Genomic DNA, 19,745 nt, shown 5'->3' with positions numbered 1-19,745 from the left:
AGATAAGAGTGGATGGAGTGTAAGAATGGTCAGTATGAATTATGAATACATATAAAATTATCAAAGAGTAAATTCAAATTTTAAAATAGCCAAGCAATACAGTTTGAGAAAATAAATGTCAAGCTTCAAAGATGCAGGCTGTAAATATTCTAAACAGTGACAGGACCAGGAGGATATTCATTCAATACATGCAGTCTAAAAATATTTTGTTTGTATATTGAAATGATTTCTGAGACTATATACCTCCTCCTGGGACAAGACTGAGAGCAAATAGGGGACTTTCACCACTAAGGTCACTGTACTTCCACAGCTTCCAAGGAAGCTGACTGTCCACAGAGACATGAATTCTGCTGGGTAGTAAAAGCTGTGTTACCTGTTACACACTCTGTACAGTGAATTTACAAATCCTCAGAAGTGGGGCTGGTAAAGCCTGAAGTCTTCTCATCTCAGGAGCACTGGAGCCCCCTGAGCCCTTTAATATTCTCTGTTCCCAATAAGGGAGGCCTCTTGTATATTACCACATTTTAATTTAGTATACCTTTAATCACCTTTGTGCCCATTAGAGGTAATTTTTCCATCCTCAAAGCCTTGACTTTTATCTGATCCTGGTTGAAATTCTCATAAATGTACTCCAGGACATTAGGTAATACTCCAACTGCATTTCAAAAGGTTGTTTTGGTTCAGTAATTACACGTGGCGGCTGCTGACATTCCCCATAAGAAGGTATTTTATGTAAACATTGTGGTCTGTTCATCATTATTCAAAACCAACATCCATTAAATGGTTAACCACTTGAACTAAGTGGTTAGACATATCTCCCAACTTGGCAAAAATAATAGTAAGTATAGTCTGTGTTTATTAAAAGTTATTACATACCAGGAGCTTTAGATGTATTCATTCACTGAACTCAACTACTCTGTGGCACTTGTTCCATTATTACTTTCATTTTCTAGATGTTGCAGACTGCTAAAGGAAAAAGCTTCTTCAAGGTCATCCATCTATGACGTGTACAAGTTGCACTTGAACAGAGGTAAGCTAATCCCAGATCTTGTGTTTTCTCAATTTACTGCGCTGTTGATTTAGAAAACTCCCCCACAAGAAGGAGAGGTAGGCAGACACTCTGCAACTCTCTTTGCTTTCACACATTTAGATTACCTAAAAGCTGGAGGCACAAGTGTTGTACACGTGGTTTATTGTTTGGAGACTCATTGGTTCCTTTGGGTTTCTGCCTCACACTGCTGTCACATCTATCTTCAATAGGTCACTACTACATGACACCTCTTGGGGGCTAATGTTCTTACTGTGTTGCTGAGTGAGCTGGCTCTGTCAACACTGCCTCTCTGAGTCCAAATAATCCCTTCACTTTATTTTCCTCCTTCATTTCTTTACTACCTTTTTTTGTGTCTGATTATTATATAGTAGAGAACAATAATTTATAGAAATCTAATCCTCATTTCTTGAGAAATGGATTTAGTTTCTAACCATAGACACAGGTCTTAACCCTAAGCACTGGAGAAATATTTCATTCAAGGGATTTTTGTCACTTTAGTAAACTGGTGGAATTACTTGGGAGGTCAAAATGGACAAATGACCTAAAATAGTTAACAAGTCACTTTGCTAAGAGGGTCATGTATATATTTATATTATTTCTATTCTGTTCTGGATTTGGTAATCAAGGAAAGATGGGTTCAGTCTTACTCAGCATTGGGTAACTGACATAATTTCTCCCTGTGTCTTTGGGTACCTCTGTACCTCTGCCCTGTTCATATTTAGGAAGAAGGAATATCACACTTCCCACGGCACAATGAAATAATTTCTTACATTTCTCTCAGTAGTAGTATCTTCAGTGTGTGAATTAGACTGTGCTGATAAAGTATCTCACCTGACCTTGGGTATTGGATAAAGTGACCCAGGAATGATAGGATGACTCATGGCGAGGTCTCCACAAGTAAAGGATGTGGATTCTCGGGTCTGTTGCTACCATTAACACAACCTACTCCAGTGGGAGCTAGACGATGCAACAATGGCAGTAATGACAAAAGTCACATTCTCATCGTCCTGCTGTTTTGTTGACTTACATGCCCTTACAAGCCTCTTGACAACTCTGACTCCTATGCAGTTTGTCAGCCTAACTTCCTAGAGGGTCCTCATTCTCAGGAAGTTCCTTCTGTGTCAAAGATTTGCACCCTTTAATCCGAAACCCTAACTGATACATCCTGTTTCTCCTTACATTCTTCACTTCTAAAATAAATGTAAACTAAGGAGGCAGTTCGGGTGGCTTGGTTATCTTGCCGTTAACCGTTAACCACTTCCTCAGTGTTTGAATAGTTCTATCCTGAGATCATTGAAGTGGCTCAGTGGGTAAAAGTACTGGCTGCAAAAAATTGATGACATGAATTTGATCCAGAAACCCACATGGTGGAAGAGAGTTGTCACACATGTTGTTCTCTGACCTCCGAGGGCACACTGTGGCCTCTGTGTGTGTGTGCAAACAAACACAATTAATCAATGTTTAAAAAGATCAGTGAGTAAAGCCTTGAAGGAAAGGAAAAGGAAAGAGGCATGTTGTAGAGTGTGTGGGAGTGGACTTCTTCATATGCTGTATATGACTTTTGGAATAAGGTTCTAACAGTTTATTATACTTGTATTACACTTTTACAATATCCCTAGCAAGCAATTTTCTATTTAATATGAGCTGCTTAAACCTTTTTTGATAAAATATTTCAGTGAATACTTCAACACAAAAATGCAGCATAAAGGAAATTCTTCCTAACATGGGAACATCAAGTTTAACAGCCAACCAGTATCACAGCCACAGGGGGAGTAAGGAAGTGAGACATTCAACTGTGTGAGTCTGAAATGAATTTCAATTTAAAATCATTAAAGCTGAGTAAATTTAGGCTTCAGTGAAGGAGCTCATAATTGAATGGGAAGGAAAGATTCAAAAATATTACATTATGTAGTAAGATGGACTGTGGAAAAAAGAAAGTGTGTGTAAAGGGAGCTGATGATATACCATGTATTTATGCTTATCCTTTATGGCTCATGGTATCAGGGGAGGTTTTAGGTTCCTTTAATCCTAATTACATTATGATGTACTATTTTCAATGTGCAAAAAAAAAAATGAGATGAAGATAAATTTTCCAGAATCAAAGGGTGTTAACACTCTGGACAGCAGTCAAGTTCATACTAGAATCTAAGCAGTCTGGCTTAAGGAGCAACATCTTACAATGGGAGATGAGTGAAGGTTGAGTTAGTAAAACTCAGCTGAGAAGAACATAACAAAATGAGAAGCTGGAAACAGGGAGAATGGGTGAGGATGAAAATGGCCTCTTTAAAAAACATTAAACACAAGATTAAAGATAATTTAGTAGCCAGTGAATGAGGTGAGACAGATAAATGGCTAATTATTGTTATGACTTGACTTTTCAGTTTCAGAGCACTGGGTAGATAGCAGGCTGAGAAGGGAGGGAGCTGGAGAAGAAGGAAGGCTACATGTACGGCAGGAATTATCTGTTGATGAAACATGCTGAGGCTTGCCTGTCACACAGATACACATTGGCATTCACTTGTCAGACAACTGAATATAAGAAGACGAGTCAGACTGTGAGAAGCTCCACCATTAGCACCAAGAACTACTGGATGCCTGGTTATACTTGAATTTTACTGATTAGACTTCCTGTGCTGATTTGGATGATGTTCTACTATAGTAATTTTTGTTATTTATCTGAAACCTAAAATTGGCAGGGCACCCTTGATTGTTTTATGGCATCCCTACAGACTGGCAAAACAGATGTGAATGTTTTCAACTTGAAAAGAGGACACAATCAATTGCTCTGTGTCAGGTCTCCTAAAATAAAAGCATTTTCAATGAAAGACACTACATAGTGGGCGATGCGGCAGACTTCAAAACCTTAACCCTGTGGTGTGCTTTCTCTTGTCTTACAACTCTACTTTATTTTTGGCTCCATTCTATTATACAATGTGACCTGGAGAGAGTATGAGCTGATGATGTGTGAGTTCTGGGGATGAATGCCCTTGTGTAAATATCATTGCCATTCATACTTCTGCTGTTCCATAAGAACATAGTATGTCTAGACTAACTAAAAATTGAGAGACATTGAGCAGACCCCAACCTTCAGTTCACCCCAACAGATGGTCAACAATCCTCAGTGTGTCTAAACCCAAGGAAGTTCTCTTATTTTCTGCAAGTGTTAACCGTATAAGCATGGACTTTACCATCAGTAAATAGTACTGAGGTTCACTGAGCTGTGTTTCTTAGTAACAACACATAGTTAATAGAAAATGGACATGAAACCAAATGCAAACCCATAAAAACAAGAGGAGTAATAATTTACACATGCTGGTTTTATATGATACAACAAGTAATGGTGTAAAGGCCGCATTATTCTGTTAAGCTTCATAAGGCTCCTGTGAATTTGTTACTAGTATTTCCCCAGTCTTAATGCTGAAAGAACTGAAGCACAATAATGTTGAATAACTTCACCAATGTCACAGCGGGAAGTGGCAGAGCTTGCAATCTAACTTAAGTAAATGTTCTTTCAGACAATTCCTGCCTACAACTGGTGTTACCGTGTGTCAACACAAGTACAAAAACGACTCTGGAATTGACAGTTAAGGGGTGTTAGAGCATTTGCTATGTCATCTACAACTGAGAGGCAGTATGAGGGAGGATGGAAGACTGATCTGAATGAAAGACAAGTACAGAGGTTGTGAAGTAAGGTAGACAGTTGCCTTTATTCCATTAGGTTCTTGAGTGATAACAGAGGGAAGGAAGGCCGGAGAAAGGGATGGGGGGAGAAAGGAAGGGAGGGAGAATTCTTTAAGGTAGACTGATGTACATCTGAGTCTAAACTTGTTGCATCCGTGTTTGTTTTTGACAGAGATTCCTATGTCTAAAGACAATGTTTTTTCCTTAGGATTCCTAAGCTAAAGAACCAGCTTTTGCTGTAAAATGAGTTAATGTTGGTGATTTTAAAATTTTTATCAGCTTTATTTTTGCAGCATTAAAATACTACATAAGGTTTGAAAAGCATGAAGCACAGCTTTCTGGAAGACAGATTGTTGTACCAAACAGATAAGTTCCAGGTTCCTCCATACAATGAGGGAACACAAGTATAGTGAGAGGAATTGGTAGATGACACAGCACCCAAATATTCAAGAAGATTATGAAGGCAAAATGGGTATCTACCTTTCTAAAAGAAAATTCTTAAAGGAAAATGTGTTATTTATACACAGTTGCATTTAGAGTTCTCACTTGAATTCTCCACAAAGTCTCCTAGCTTGGAGTATTTGTCCCTGGTCTTCAGGGAGGCACCACTATGATTGTTACATCTTAGGTCATCCCTTTGAAGACACTGGTTACCCTAAGAAGCAAGATCCCACAGTTTGACAAAATCAGTCCATGTCTCACTCTTACCTCTCCACCATAACTACCCCTTGGAACCAACTTATCTTCAAATAAAGTAAGTAAAAATAATTCCATGCCATCATACCTATTACACCTGAAGTATAGATAATGATAACATATGCAATCAAGTGAGATCTCAGAAAACAGGGCTACTTTATTAATTATGGTAAAGTTGGCTCATGGTTTCTAGCACATCTTTGATTCTCAATGAAGATCTGCAGATGTTTAATCATTTATTTATTTAGTGCACTACTGGATATGGACTCTAGGTCCTTGCACATTTTATTTAAATGTTCTGCCAACTTGTCTCTAGCCCTAGCTTCAAGATAATGTGTATTTAAACATGATAGTAAAGATGTTGATTTCAATATTGATGTCATTCCATTACGCTAAAATAATTATCTACATGAGGAAATTGATAGGTAAATAAACAATCAGTTTGTGCTATGAAAGATCTATCCAGGGCAAGTTTCGTGAGATAATGTTAGCATGGCAGGCATTTTTATAAGCCTTTTTGATGATAAGATGAACAGAAAAGTCTCTGTGCAAACACACTGAAGCTTTCTGGAGAGCACATAGATCTGAGTAAGTCAGTGTATAACCTCCAGTGGTGATAAGGGTCCTGAAGAAATTGCTAGTTCAGAGATGAGAGACCAGTGGGGTCCTAGAGTCTTCCATCTTTGTGAGGAAGCAACATTTGTACCTGATGCTGCCTTTTGGTTGGGGTCCAGGAAAGAATCACAATGGTTAGTGTTTTAAGTTTGCCTTCCAAGATGGGAAATTAAGAGTGGAGTATGTAAACCTATGAGGGGGCTAATGTAAAGACAGAATTCATGGCTCAGTGAGACGAGTGTATGTATTGCTGCAGCTGATTTTTCATTGAGTATCATATCTGATAGATGAACTCTATGATACTATGGAACTCGACCGAAATTTTTCTCAGATTTCTTTCTGTTTCAGTACATTGAAAGACACATTAAAATAGCAGGAACATTGGTCACACCAACAAGATGAAGCCATCTTAAACAAGGGACATTCAACAAAAGGACTAGCAAAAATGACAGGGTTAGCATTCACAGGGCCAAACAGCAATAAAACAGAAGGTCCAGACAGTTTGAGTGAAAACAATTTCTATGATATTTCTTAAAAATAACTTCCAATGAAGGTAAGAAAAAAGAAAAACTTTTTTATGTTTATACTTATATTCCTATAATATTTCTTCTCTTAATATTAATGTTAGATCTTAAGTTATGCAATCACAATTCACTGGCAGGTTGGTTACAATTAGTACTATTAAACCCTTCAAAATTAAGGCCTATGAGATGGCTCAGTTGGTAAAGGAACTTAATATTAAGCCTGATGACTTAGTTCAAGACTGGAGAACCAGACCCATCTGGTGGAAGGGGAAGGAGAGACTCAAATTGACTCTTGTACCTTGTCCTCTGACCTTCACAAGCACACTGTGGCACCCTTCTATAATCATAACAAAAATTATGACTTGTAGTTGTTTTTTTCTTCTCCCCCACATCTGAGCAGAAAATGAGATGTATTCAGTGTAACTACACTTGGAAGAAGGAAAATGAGATCCAGTAATGCCCCAAGTGCTTCTTTGGATGCTAACAAGTGGATGAGGTTGAGTAAAAGGCAAGACTAAGGCATTACTAAGCAGTAAGACATTGTCCTGCTCTACACCCAACGCCACTATATCAGCTCCAGCCTCTCCTGAAAGAAGGACCCATGCCTTCTCTGCAAATAAACTTCTTGCTTGTGTCTAGAAGAAATGTTTTAATATGTGAATGGTGCATTAGATCAGCTGTTCTCACCCAGTGGGTTGCAACCCCTTTGGGGATCAGATATCAGATATCCTCATATCAAGATATTTACAATTCATAACAGTAGCAAAATTATAGTTATGAAGTAGCAATGGAATAATTTTATGGTTGGGGGTTGCCACATGGTATGTAAGAAAGGGACACAGCATTAGGAAGATTGAGAACCACTGCACTAGGTGGAAACAAAAATTTGCTTCTCCACAGCAGAAACATTTTAATGACTACAATTTGGAAATGTATTTGAGATTTCTTGCTTCCAAATTTTTGACAATGAGATCAAGAATGTAAACAGAGCTTTTTAAATCTGCTTCGAAAACCCATGACATTCAGAAGCACTAATTACATTGGGTATAAGTCAATTTTAATAGCATTTGGACAGTTTTGAACAGAAATAAATAAATAAATAAGCCTTCAATGCGGCCATCAAATGTAAATTCAAGACAAGGTCATGTTTAGTCAATGCAATGCCTGTCTGCAGAAAATTATGGTGAGCAATCACATGTTATATGTTCTAAATGATAAAAACACCCACCATTTAAAAAATGTGTCAACAGGGCAATCTCTGTACATAATAGCATCCCTTAGAGAGCAAATGTAAATGTATGTTTACATGTCATTAAATTTTAGAGTTAGCAATAAAAAATGAAAACTCAAGGATATAAATCATGTAGAATGGTAACCACAGCCATTAATACACAGGAAGCATTCCAGAGCCCTTCTAGTTCAAGTGCAAGCTGTGGAATAACTCTGTCCAGGGTATTTAGAACTCCGGAAGCTTTAGATTTCAAAGCTCCACTAATAAAATTAATTACAGTATTTGTAAAAAAGATTCACTGGAAAGTCTTTTTATCCATTTATTCCAGTTTTACAACACTTGGACACAAATTATCTTTTTTCCCATTTAATTATAAAAATTCATAAGGCTTGTATATAAGTTATGCACCCTTCACTTGTGACTTAATTCCTTCCTCTAAATTCAAAAGAAGAACCTTTTTAAATTCCATTTCTTCCTCTCCAATTAAATATTATTTTATTGACTCAATAATTGTTTTTGTTGCCAACACAAGTTTAATTATGAAGTGATCATAATTAATGGAAAAACTTTTCCTCCATCTTTCTATTCTTCTTTGCCTTTCTTCTTTCTTTCCTTTTGTCTACATTCCTTAATGCCTTGCTTTATTTCTTTACTTTTTCATTGTCTGATTTTAAATAAAAGCAATATATAAGTAAAAGAAAATAATTCATATAAAATGAAAATTTATTCAAACAACTATTCTCTTTTAAGTGTATAAAAGTACACAAAGATCTCTGAGATCAATATTTGGGGTCAAACTTGAATTAATTGGATTCACACATGCCTGTCCATGACCAATTAACCAGTAGAATGGGCTTCCCTGGCCATTTTGTAAGTTGGCTAAAAAACTTGTTGCAGAAAGCTCAAGTCCAGATTCAGTGCTGAAATCCTAGGTGCTGAACCAGGAATGATAAATTGTAGAGAAAGCATGAAGGTAATTTGTTATGTATGGCCTGAGGAAATTTCTGAGTAGAAAATCTCTGAGAAGAAGGAAGAATCAGGATCCCTACTCTTAGTTGAATAATAGGACCAGAGTTGTCAGCCATGAAAAGCTCTTATGAATGAAAAAAAAAAAATCCTGCTTGCTACTAACGTTTCGCTTTGTGTTTTCCATAGTGGAGATTGTCGATAGAACATTAAAAGTCATTTATAAATGAAAAACAAATCAGAAATGCTTCCCCTAATACACACACACACACACACACACACACACACACACCCCACACACACACGCACACACACACATACACACATGCACACACACATACATATGCACGCACACACATGCACACATACGCACACATATACACACATACACACACCTATGCACACATACACACACCCACATGCACACACACACACCACACACACATACACACACACCACACACATACACCACACACATACACATACACACACCACACACCACACACACACACACACACACACACACACACACACACCTGCTTCCTGCAGTTCTTTGTAGAATGCTATGTCACTCGTGTTTCTCACATCATGATGGTGGCACATAGACTGTCTTAACAAGGAACCACTAAAAGCCGGTTGTGCCCAGCTCCAAGTTACTTCATATTGTATAAAATAGTGGTTTCTCAGATTGTACCTTGCTTAAAAAGACTATTTTGAAAGCTTCTTTTGACTCCATTTTAAGGATGGAGGACAACTACACACCTGGGTAGACATTTGAAAAAAAATGGAACCACTCATACAGCACTGATAAATCACTTACTCCTAGGAGTAGACAGAATGCCATTCTGTTAATGTATTGGTGAGAATACAGGGGCATGTGTGCTTGTTACTATCATATCAAAGAAAAGCAGGCATAAGAACTTATTGGACCTACCAAACCAAGGAAAAGGTATAATTACCTCACGTGAAAACCATAAAAATGTGTATATCTAGGATGATCCATGTTGACTTCAAGGGACCTGTCACCTGACCACCTGGTATGTGCATCAAAGACCAAGAGGCAGAGAACTTATCATCCCTGAGCTTCAACCTGGTTTGGACCCAGTAAAGCCTGTCTGTTTGTCAATATAGACATGCCATCTATCCTTACCTACAGATATAGACATGGTTCTGTCCTCTCACCTCTGCAGCTGGGAGCAATCCTGCACTCCACTCCTACACAAGCAACACTCATGTCAGCATGGCCGCTGCTTCAGCTCCGATCCTGATGCTGATTTGGCCCCTTTTATTTCCATTTCTATCAACCTACTTCTTAAACTTTTGTCTTTTACTCTCAACAGTCACTTTATAACATAAAATTTTGTGTGCATGTGTGCATATGTGTGTGTTTACATGCTCGTGTACATGTGTTTGTGTGTGCTTGTGTGTGTGTGTGTGTGTGTGTGTGTGTGTGTGTGTGTATGATGTGTGATTTGCAAGGAGTTAATATTAGTAATGACCATTGAAGTAAAATAACTTGTGTTCATGGGTCTGGAAAGATGACTCAGTAGTTAAGAGTTCACACTTGTCTTGTAGAAGACCCAAGTTCAGTTTCTAACACCCAGGTCCAACAGTACACAACCACCTGTAGTTCCAACTCTAGAGGAATCAAAAGCCTCTGGCCTCTGTGCTAAATTGACTCACCTGCATGTACCCACTGGAAGACATATAAACACACTTTCACATATACACACGATTAAAATGATAATAAATCTTAAAAATGGAGAATCTGTGCCACAACACCAGGGAAAAGCAGTTCATCTTGCAAATTTGTGCCACTGAACCCCCATTACCATGTGAATTTACTGTGATGTAAGAGGTTCTGCCACTGTTTGTGTTTCCAACAAAGTATGTTCACCACACACATTGTAGCTCTCTGTAGATGCCAAGGAAAGTAAACAAGACTCACTATGTCTACCATTCCCTGAGACAAAGGACAGGCAATGTCATGATTGGTTACAGCAGTGTTACCAAAAGAAGATGCAGCCAATAGCCATACTCCACAGCAGAATGCAAGAAAGTACTCTCTGTGGTTGCTGCACACTAAAGGCATTTGAGTGGGTTTATAACTTGAGTGAGCAAATGGAAGCTAGTTATTTCTGTGTACTCTTAGTAGACATCCTATATGTTCTAAGCTTGTGTAGCAAAATGACTTAGAATCATCTTCATCAAAACATAGTGTGCAGCCAGATATCAACACTTCCTAATAAAATTCTTTATATTAGTTGCAAAATAAGATGCTACAGTAATGGTCAACACTTCAAATATTTATTAGATAACAATAAAGCATAAAGTTTCTCTAAGTCATTGCTAGAAAGATAACATGGCAATAGCAGTTTAAAAAAAACAGAACAAAACAAAAAGTAAATTAAATTAAATGATTATTCATATTAAATATGCATTTTGGTAATGGGTTACAGGAGCTAAGATACAAAATGATCACAGAAGCTGCTTAAACATTCCTGTTGGTGTCAGAGGAAATGAGATGAATTTCTCTGGAATAAGAGCAAAGAATATGAGCACATATATTTGGAACGGTCCTGTTTGCTTCTAATTTCAGCAATTTACTCAGTAGAAGCTGGAGAACCCATACCCTCCACAGCATGAAGGGCGGCAGCATCCATATCCATAGCCTCCATAGCCAGAGCCATATCCATAGCCTCCATAGCCAGAACCATAGCCATAGCTTCCATAACCACAGCCACAGCCTAGTCTGCGGATGCTGTTACATCCACAGCCATAGCCTCCATAGCCATAGCCCAGGCCCCCGAAGCCTCCATAGCCATAGCCCAGGCCTCCGTAGTAGCCACTGTAGTAACTCATAGTGTCGGGAGTGGTAGGTTTGTTCTGCTGTTTAAGACGAGATCAATCGTGAGTGTGAGCATCAGCACCTACAGCACAGCTTATATACTCTGGGCAGAGGATGTGGTAAAGCCTGTGCCCCTCCTTTGTGTCATTCCATGAATTGTAATTACCTGAGACAGCGCATTTATCCACTGTCATTTGACCAACATTAGTCAAATGCTTAAGCTTTATTTGACTACCTTGTGAGTTTGTCTCAGAACTTATTGCTTCAACCTTATTAGACAGAGCCATTGTGTCTTCCAATTACAAAGATATAGACTTTAAGAATACTTTAAGTATTCTTGGATGGAAATTATAATTTTTCTAGAGCATTTTGTTGGGGGACATTGTTATATTTTGAGCCCAGAAATTTGGAAAATAGCCTAGATCAAGATGGAAATGTATCAATGTTTTCAAAAGGGTCCCATATTTTGTATCATGTGAGGCAAATACTTTACTCACTGTCAAGAGCCATAAATTGTCACCTGATTTCTAGAAGTATAAGATTTTGAGTATGCATGATTGTCATATTTATTTGGGGATTTTACATTCAATTATGCAATATTTAATTTTGTTTAACAACATACCACAATCGAGTTACAAGTGGAGAGAGAGACAATGACAGTGATTAAAATTCCATTTAGCTTCTTGGCAGAACTCTCCCTAGCTCCTGCACCTTGTCTCCACAGGAAATCCAGCTTCAGGTCTCCCGCAGATGACATCTGTGCCTGCTCTATTCATCCTGTTTCATTCATCCTGTTTCTTTCCTTCTCTAGCTATTATTGGTAATTTGTGTCTTTCAAGTCTCATTTCAAGTATCACCCAACTTCAATTGCCCACTGTATATCTCTACTCAAGTGAAGGGATGAGGAGGTTAAACGGACTTGGCTATAGCCTACTCACTCAAGTCAATACTGCTTAGTTCTCCACACTCAGGATAAGGCATGTGCCCTTTCCATCACTTTGCCTTTTTGTGCTCTTCTGTTGTTATAGCTACTTTTAGGTAAAATTTTGAGGTAATGTTTTCTACAATGTCTACTGAAACTTTCTAAAATATTAATAATGTTATTTATTACTTAAAGCATATTTTAACACATAAAATCCTCTTCACATTTAATAAAGCTTGTAAGACTCAAAAGATCTTAAATTCAGTAATTTTAAGGCCATATCAGAAAAGGGGAGTGGATAATAGGATACTCCTTCAGAATATTGAAGGCTTGGTGTTCAATCTCCCCTTGGCTCATCCCAGTGAGGTGGCAATGCCCAAGGCTGAATTTGAAGTTGACCAAACCTCACCCACATGTAGCCACATCTTGAAAGCTGAGTCTCATATAATTTATTTTATGACTATAATTACACTGTTAAATTTTTCTTTATATTTATTATAGTTTTGAATGACATAGTTTTTAAGACTGTAATATTCCAGTTATGATTATAAAGGGATACATCCTTTGTTCTAATAGGTTTGTTTATTTGACCTTACCTAGTTTTAAAGCTTAACAGTCAGTTGGCACTCAAAAAATTAAATGAATGACATTATGACTACCCATGATATTAAAGCACAGACTAGTCAGAGAATAACTTAAGCAGCTTATCAGACACTCTAAGAAATATTTTCAGTCTGACATGAACTCCAGCCATGTTTCTGGTTGAGATAGCAATAAACCTACACTAGCCTTTCTCTTAAGGGTGTGTGCTACTCTAGCCAAACTTCATTAAACGGCAGGCACAGCCTTTTGAAACTGCAGCAAGATACTGACATATCTCACACTCACACTCATGAACTACATACTGGAGTTATAAACCCCACCCTGAACTTTCATAAAGTTCTAAGCAAGTCTATGATTTTGTGCCAGGCCATCTGGAAGGATGATTTACAACTCTAAATCACAGCTAAGAGTTTCACACTACTGTTCTGGTACTCTGAGTGTGTAATTTGTTAACTGCATTTTCCCCAATATTTTGAAACATGAGATTATCTTATATGTAGAAATAGGACTGGATACAAATGACAAGCCCTTCTGTAGCATGAATCTTAATGGTGCTTATTAATAAAATCAAAACTGAGGCCAGTTATTGGGGTGAACTCTGGAAGATTAGAGAAGCAGAACAAGCCACAGCCACCTCACCTTGCCAGTTCCTCAGATGATTCTGTTTCCTTAGACTGGAAGTCTCTGAGTCCTCATCTGAATGGATCTCAGCTGAACTGCTGCTCAAAAGCCTAAAAGCTTAACCAATGCTTCTAGTTTCTGGTCCTCACGCCTTATATATCTTTCTGCTTTCAGCCAACACTCCCTGGGATTAAAGGCTCACTTCTTGGGATTAAAGGCATGTGTCACCATGCCTGGCTGTTTCCAAGGTGGCCTGGAATGCTAGGATTAAAGGTGTGAGTGCCACCATTTTCTAGCCTCTGTATCTAGCAGCTGTTCTGTGCCCTGACCCCAGATAAGTTTATTAGGGTGCACAATATTTGGGGGAACACAATACCACCACACCCTTCAGTAATTTGATTAATGCTAAATGTATCTTCATAGAAGAATATGTAAAACCATGCTGGGCAAAGTTTACTTCTCCATTAAACCAAGAAAAAGGACTTTGAAGAAAATATAACTAAACATTATTTTCTATGAGCACAAAACAAAAAATATTTTTTGCAATATCTGTGGAGAATCCCATATTTTTCTATCCATTCATTGAATCAAAACAAAAATTATGCTGTTATTACTTGTTTAGATATGTCAACTCATGACTTACATAAGTTTTTACTTATTTTTATGGGTGGAAGGGTAAAAATATTCTCACTCTGTATGGAAGTGTTAAACTTTCACAAATGCAAAATATTTCCTCTCAACATAGAGATTGATCAATAAATCTTAAAGAAAACAAAATTGTTATAGTATTGACTAAACTAAGAATGTGAACATTAGTGATAATTTATTTTTCTCCTTTATAGCCTTGTGCTAACTATTCATGGAAGGTATTATCCTATTTAGAAAGAAAATGCCTCCTGGGAAATCCTATGATACTTGGTCAGGCTACAGAACTAAGCCTTCAACAGCATTGCTGAGTTCCATTTCACTGGCTTAGCCCATAGTGGTGGTCCATCCCAACTTATAACAGCATAAAATGAAAGTGCAGGTCATAGGAAATGTTCACCTAGAGTTGGGTTTTAACACTGCTGATTGGTTAGTTATGTTCCCAAGTAGATAACCTGTTGATTGGTTGATTCAATTCTCCATTTCAACAAAATAAGCTTTTTAAAGAGGCAAGTGTTAACACAGGTCATGGTCTGACAAAACTTCCAAACTTAAGAGGTAAGGTATAATACTTCAGTACTTGTATTCAGCATGTGTTGGTCAAGTCAGGGTGATCATATTTCTGTCTCCTTACCGTTTCATTGCTATTAAAGTATCCCCCCTCTCCTCTGTCTCTCTCTTGCTCTGTTTATATCTATCTATCTATCTATCTATCTATCTATCTATCTATCTGTCTGTCTGTCTGTCTGTCTGTCTATCTATCTATCTATCTATCTATCTATCTATCTATCTATCTATCTACCTACCTATCTCTGTATATATGCATATTTGTGTGTATTTGTGTATTTATTTACATATATATACATATATATTCTTGTATGCATTTTGTTGTACTTAACAGATATCAACAATTTTTACATATAAATGAAATGAACCAAACAAAAATCATATTTCAATTTCTTATTGAATCATTTATTGGCAATTGAACATAAACTCACTCTTAGTCTCCAAGCTTAAAATGCAGACACATTTTATAAATGGAGTCTTTACCATTCTATGATTTCACCTGCCCAGTTGGTTTAGGACACCTAGTCAAGGTTTCAAATGCTGAATTACTAGAGCAGGATTTCAGTAGAAGCTGGAGAAACCATATCTTCCACAGCATGAAGGGCGGCAACACCCATATCCGTAGCCTCCATAGCCAGAGCCATATCCATAGCCTCCATAGCCAGAGCCATATCCATAGCCTCCATAACCACAGCCACAGCCCAGTCTCTGGATGCTGTTACATCCACAGCCATAGCCTCCATAGCCATAGCCCAGGCCTCCAAAGCCACCATAGCCGTAGCCCAGGCCTCCATAATATCCACTGTAGTAGCTCATGGTGTAGGGAGAGGTAGGTTTGATCTGTTGTTCAAGGTAAAATCCTGAGTGTGAATGTCAACGAGTGTTAGGAGAAGCTTATATACTCTGCTGAACATGTGACAAAACCTGTGGGCACTGTTTTCTTTCATTCCAAGTTATTAATGTACTAGGGACACCTCATTAATCTGTTTGCTAACACAAAGGGAGGCATACAACTCATTAAAATGTTTTAGCTTGCTTCTCTGCCTAGTTAGAATGCCCTTGAACTCACTGTGTCCCGTTTTTATGAGAAAATGTCAATGCCTTCAAAGTTAGAGACTTTAAATTCCTGTAATAGAATTCATTATTATGCTTGTTATATCACTCATGTTGGCAGCCTTTTTTCTAAATATTTTCTCATTCCTAATTTTGTTTCATTCATTTAGATTGCAATATCTAATATCCACCTAGTTGTAATAAATGATCTTGTTTAAAACATTTAAATGTTCCATAATCTTCCAATGTGTTTTTCAGATTGACAAATGAAGCATCTGAACTCTTTCAAAAGAAGAGGATATGTTTCAGATTAATGAGCCTAATCATGATAGATACATAAAAAGAAACAGAAAATTGTAGACAGAATTAAAAACTATTTTTACTTTATTCATTATCATAAAAAATTTCTTGGCTTATCAGAATACTAAAAATTTAACCCCCAAACCAAAGGATTATCAAGACATTAAATTCATTCTATAACCAGCCTAAATAGATTTTTCAAATATGTTCCCCTTATCTCATTATTCATTTTACCATTTCTAGAGTCTGGATTCTACCTACAGTGTTAGCTGAGCTCCTCAAGATCCTTGCTTATGACTTTCCCTCCTCTTCCCCATATTCCATTCCTCTGTATCAAACCACTCTTTACTTCATAATTTGTCTTTATTTTCTATTTATTATAGTACTAGCTGGGTATTTAGTTAATAACCATTTACTTTTTAAATAGGCTTTCATCTTTTTATCCACATACCTAAAATTATCACAATACCTTTTCCCTTACATTGTATCTCCTACAATATATACATTGTTTACATTCTTTTGTCTTAGAAAATGAGCTCACAAGAGTTCAAGACATTACTTACTTGTAAATGTTTGAATATTTTAGGAAGTGTTGCTATACTTTTGGGGTCATACACTATTTTAACAAGATGCTTTAAATTTCTCAGGACTCATAACTCTCCAAATATGAGTGACAATGTTTAACCTACTGTGTTGCAAAGAAGAATGTGAGCAGAGACTGCCACTTTTCTCAGATTTCTCAATCTTAACCTTAAAAACAGGAAATCAATCCAAACTTAATTATCATTGGAATACAACCATATCCTTGGCTTTGGGCTTTAATTAGTATTTCACTTTACATGACATTAAATATATATCAGAGAGTACATTGTTTTATTTTTTGTTTTAATTTGGAAATAGGATTCTTGATAATATCTTTTCTCAACTGGATTAATCAACTCTTCTTCCAAAGAAAATAGTCATCCTGTTGGACAAAGAAACAAAAAACAATGAATTCTGTCTCTTGTAATTCTGTACAGCTTGTAATGAGTAAGCTGTAAGTAAGCTTTCTCCCAACTAAAGTGGGATTCAAAATGGCCTACAACTTTCAAATCAATGTTTAAACTAATGTTTTCCCTTCAGGGAAATTCTTTTGCTACTTTATTCAAGTTTATTGTACTGTTTGTTGGGGGAAAATGTGCAGGAAAAATCTCTTTCTCAATGAATAATTTTTAAATTTATTTTTATTTTATGTGCACTGGTGTTTAGTCTGCACATATGTGAGAGTGTCAGATCTTGGAGTTACAGAAAGTTGTGAGCTGCAATGTAGGTGCTGGGAATTGAACCTGAGATCTTCTGGAAGAGTAGTCAGTGCTCGTAACTGCTGAGCCATCTCCCAGCTCTTTCAATGAGTTATTTTTAACTCCAGCAGCAATAAGTACATTGAAAAGTTTAAAGAATCTTATGAATGCTGAGACAAATATGACAGGTGTGTGCACATGACTAAAGGCTCATTCGTGTTATTGTTATTATGTGCATAATGATATGCATGTATTAAAATAGATATTACAAATGAAAGCAAGATCAACTATGGTACAGCTCTGGACTTATTTTTCAATTTCAAAGAAGCAGCAAGTAATATATAATTGTGTCCTGCCCCTTTGTATACATACCCACGTAAGTACAAACCTACATGCTTATGGATAAAGAGTAAAAGAAAGTCATTAAATATATGCATCAAAATACCAAAGGTGGATATAGTGATGTGTAAACATTCACCTACACTTAGGGGACAGAGACAGTGCCTTGGAAAGTGAGGACTTCATTGTGAACTAATGCATGTTTTTAGTTTAATCTAGGAAGATTTCACAGAATGGTGAATTTTGGTCGAGTTGTGCACAATGGTAAACAAACAAGCAGGATAGATCATTCTAGTGATGTGATGGGAGAAAAGTCAATGTGCTATCCATAATGAAATTATAGAGATAAGTTTTATTCTCATATAACTCATAAACATACAAAAAATAATAGATAATATAGCATGAATCTTAGAGAGTCTTATTAATAAAATCAAACCCGGGGCCAGTTATTGGGGTGAAATGCTGGATGGTCAGAGAATCAAAACAAGCCACAGCTAACCTCACCTGGCCAACTTCTCAGCTGATCTTGTTTCCTCAGACTGGAAGCCTCTGTGTCCTCATATCTGAATGGTTCTGGCTGAACTGTGCTGCTCAAAACCTAAAAGCTTAACCAGCCAAAAGCTTAACTAGCCAAATGCTTCTAGTTTCTGGTCCTCACGCCTTATATACCTTTCTGCTTTCTACCACCACTCCCTGGGATTAAAGGCTTGCTTTCTGGGATTAAAGGTGTGTGTCACCATGCCTGGCCATTTCCAATGTGGCCTTGAACTCACAGAGATCCAGAGGGATTTCTACTTCTGGAGTGCTAGGATTAAAGGTGTGAGTGCCACCATTTTCTAGCCTTTGTATCTAGTGCCTGTTCTGTCTCTGACCCCAGATAAGTTTCATAGGGTGCACAATATTTTGGGGAACACAATACACCACAAGATAGCTCCAAATGTAGTTCTGGGATGAACTCAAAGACAGGTGTTTGGATTGCAATTGCTTCACTATAATGTGGATTAAAAATAAGGGTGTCCTGTCATGGAGCTGAAGTGAAATAAGATAAGCAGTCAATTGAACAAGTGTAGCTAAAAGATTGCAAATTAAATGTGAACTAGCCTTATATGAAAAACTACCCTGTTTAATTAATAACATAGATCAATGGCACATTTAATTATCAAATAAGAATGAACAAAAGAGTGGGGTGAGACCACAGAATTCAAAATTTTTCTTGCATGGGTAGTTTATTTTCCCCAGTATGCTTAATGATATGGCTTAATCTAAAATACTTTACTGATTTATATTTAAAGGGCCAATATTACTGAATGTATGAGTTGAGAAACACTTCTCAATGTAATAAAACATGTGTAACATATGAATATATAGTTATGTTGACAGCTGCTTCTTGTTGACTTGAATATGAGTATTACCTAGTGAAAGAAACAGGAAAGTATTGCTTATTGATCTTACTGAAGCTGTCTGTTAGTTCACTTCCAAACTATCTATTATTTGTATGTCTATGGCTCTCTCCTTCATAATGGAATTGTCAAGATTCATCAGCATACATACATAATTAAATTTATGAACAGAAATCATATTTTGTTTCCAAATTAGAATGATTTATTAGAAGATGAAGAGAGAATCAAATCAGTTACAAACAAAATTAAATAATTCTGGTATTATGATGTCATTGGTGTTATAAACTGAAAATTGTGTGACATACTCGATTTTTGTGCACAAGTCACACCATCATGAACTCAGTTGTAGAACTGAGTGACTCCATCTTTGGAGAGTTCTCTTATTGTTTAGACATTGAATATA

General features: G+C 37.0%; 1 protein-coding gene across 4 annotated transcripts; it reads right to left on the bottom strand.

Annotated features, from left to right (window-relative positions):
- Positions 1 to 11,371: 11,371 nt before the first annotated feature.
- On the bottom strand, positions 11,372 to 15,786 carry LOC131922858 (keratin-associated protein 16-3). 4 transcript variants are annotated; one of them, XM_059277704.1, is made up of 2 exons: positions 15,597 to 15,786; positions 11,372 to 11,463 (listed from the first exon to the last, which is right to left on the bottom strand). In XM_059277704.1, exons 1-2 carry the CDS (start codon positions 15,784 to 15,786, stop codon positions 11,372 to 11,374), a joined length of 282 nt encoding a protein of 93 aa, XP_059133687.1. The 4 variants fall into 4 exon arrangements, with proteins under 4 accessions (XP_059133687.1, XP_059133690.1, XP_059133689.1 ...); XM_059277707.1 differs by lacking the exon at positions 15,597 to 15,786 and adding an exon at positions 11,491 to 11,626 and having other exon boundaries at positions 11,372 to 11,436; XM_059277706.1 differs by lacking the exon at positions 15,597 to 15,786 and adding an exon at positions 11,557 to 11,626 and having other exon boundaries at positions 11,372 to 11,511.
- Positions 15,787 to 19,745: the final 3,959 nt, after the last annotated feature.

Source organism: Peromyscus eremicus, chromosome 12 (genome assembly GCF_949786415.1).
Source record: "Peromyscus eremicus chromosome 12, PerEre_H2_v1, whole genome shotgun sequence".
NCBI lineage: Eukaryota > Metazoa > Chordata > Mammalia > Rodentia > Cricetidae > Peromyscus > Peromyscus eremicus.
This window is presented reverse-complemented; position numbering and strand designations above follow the sequence as displayed.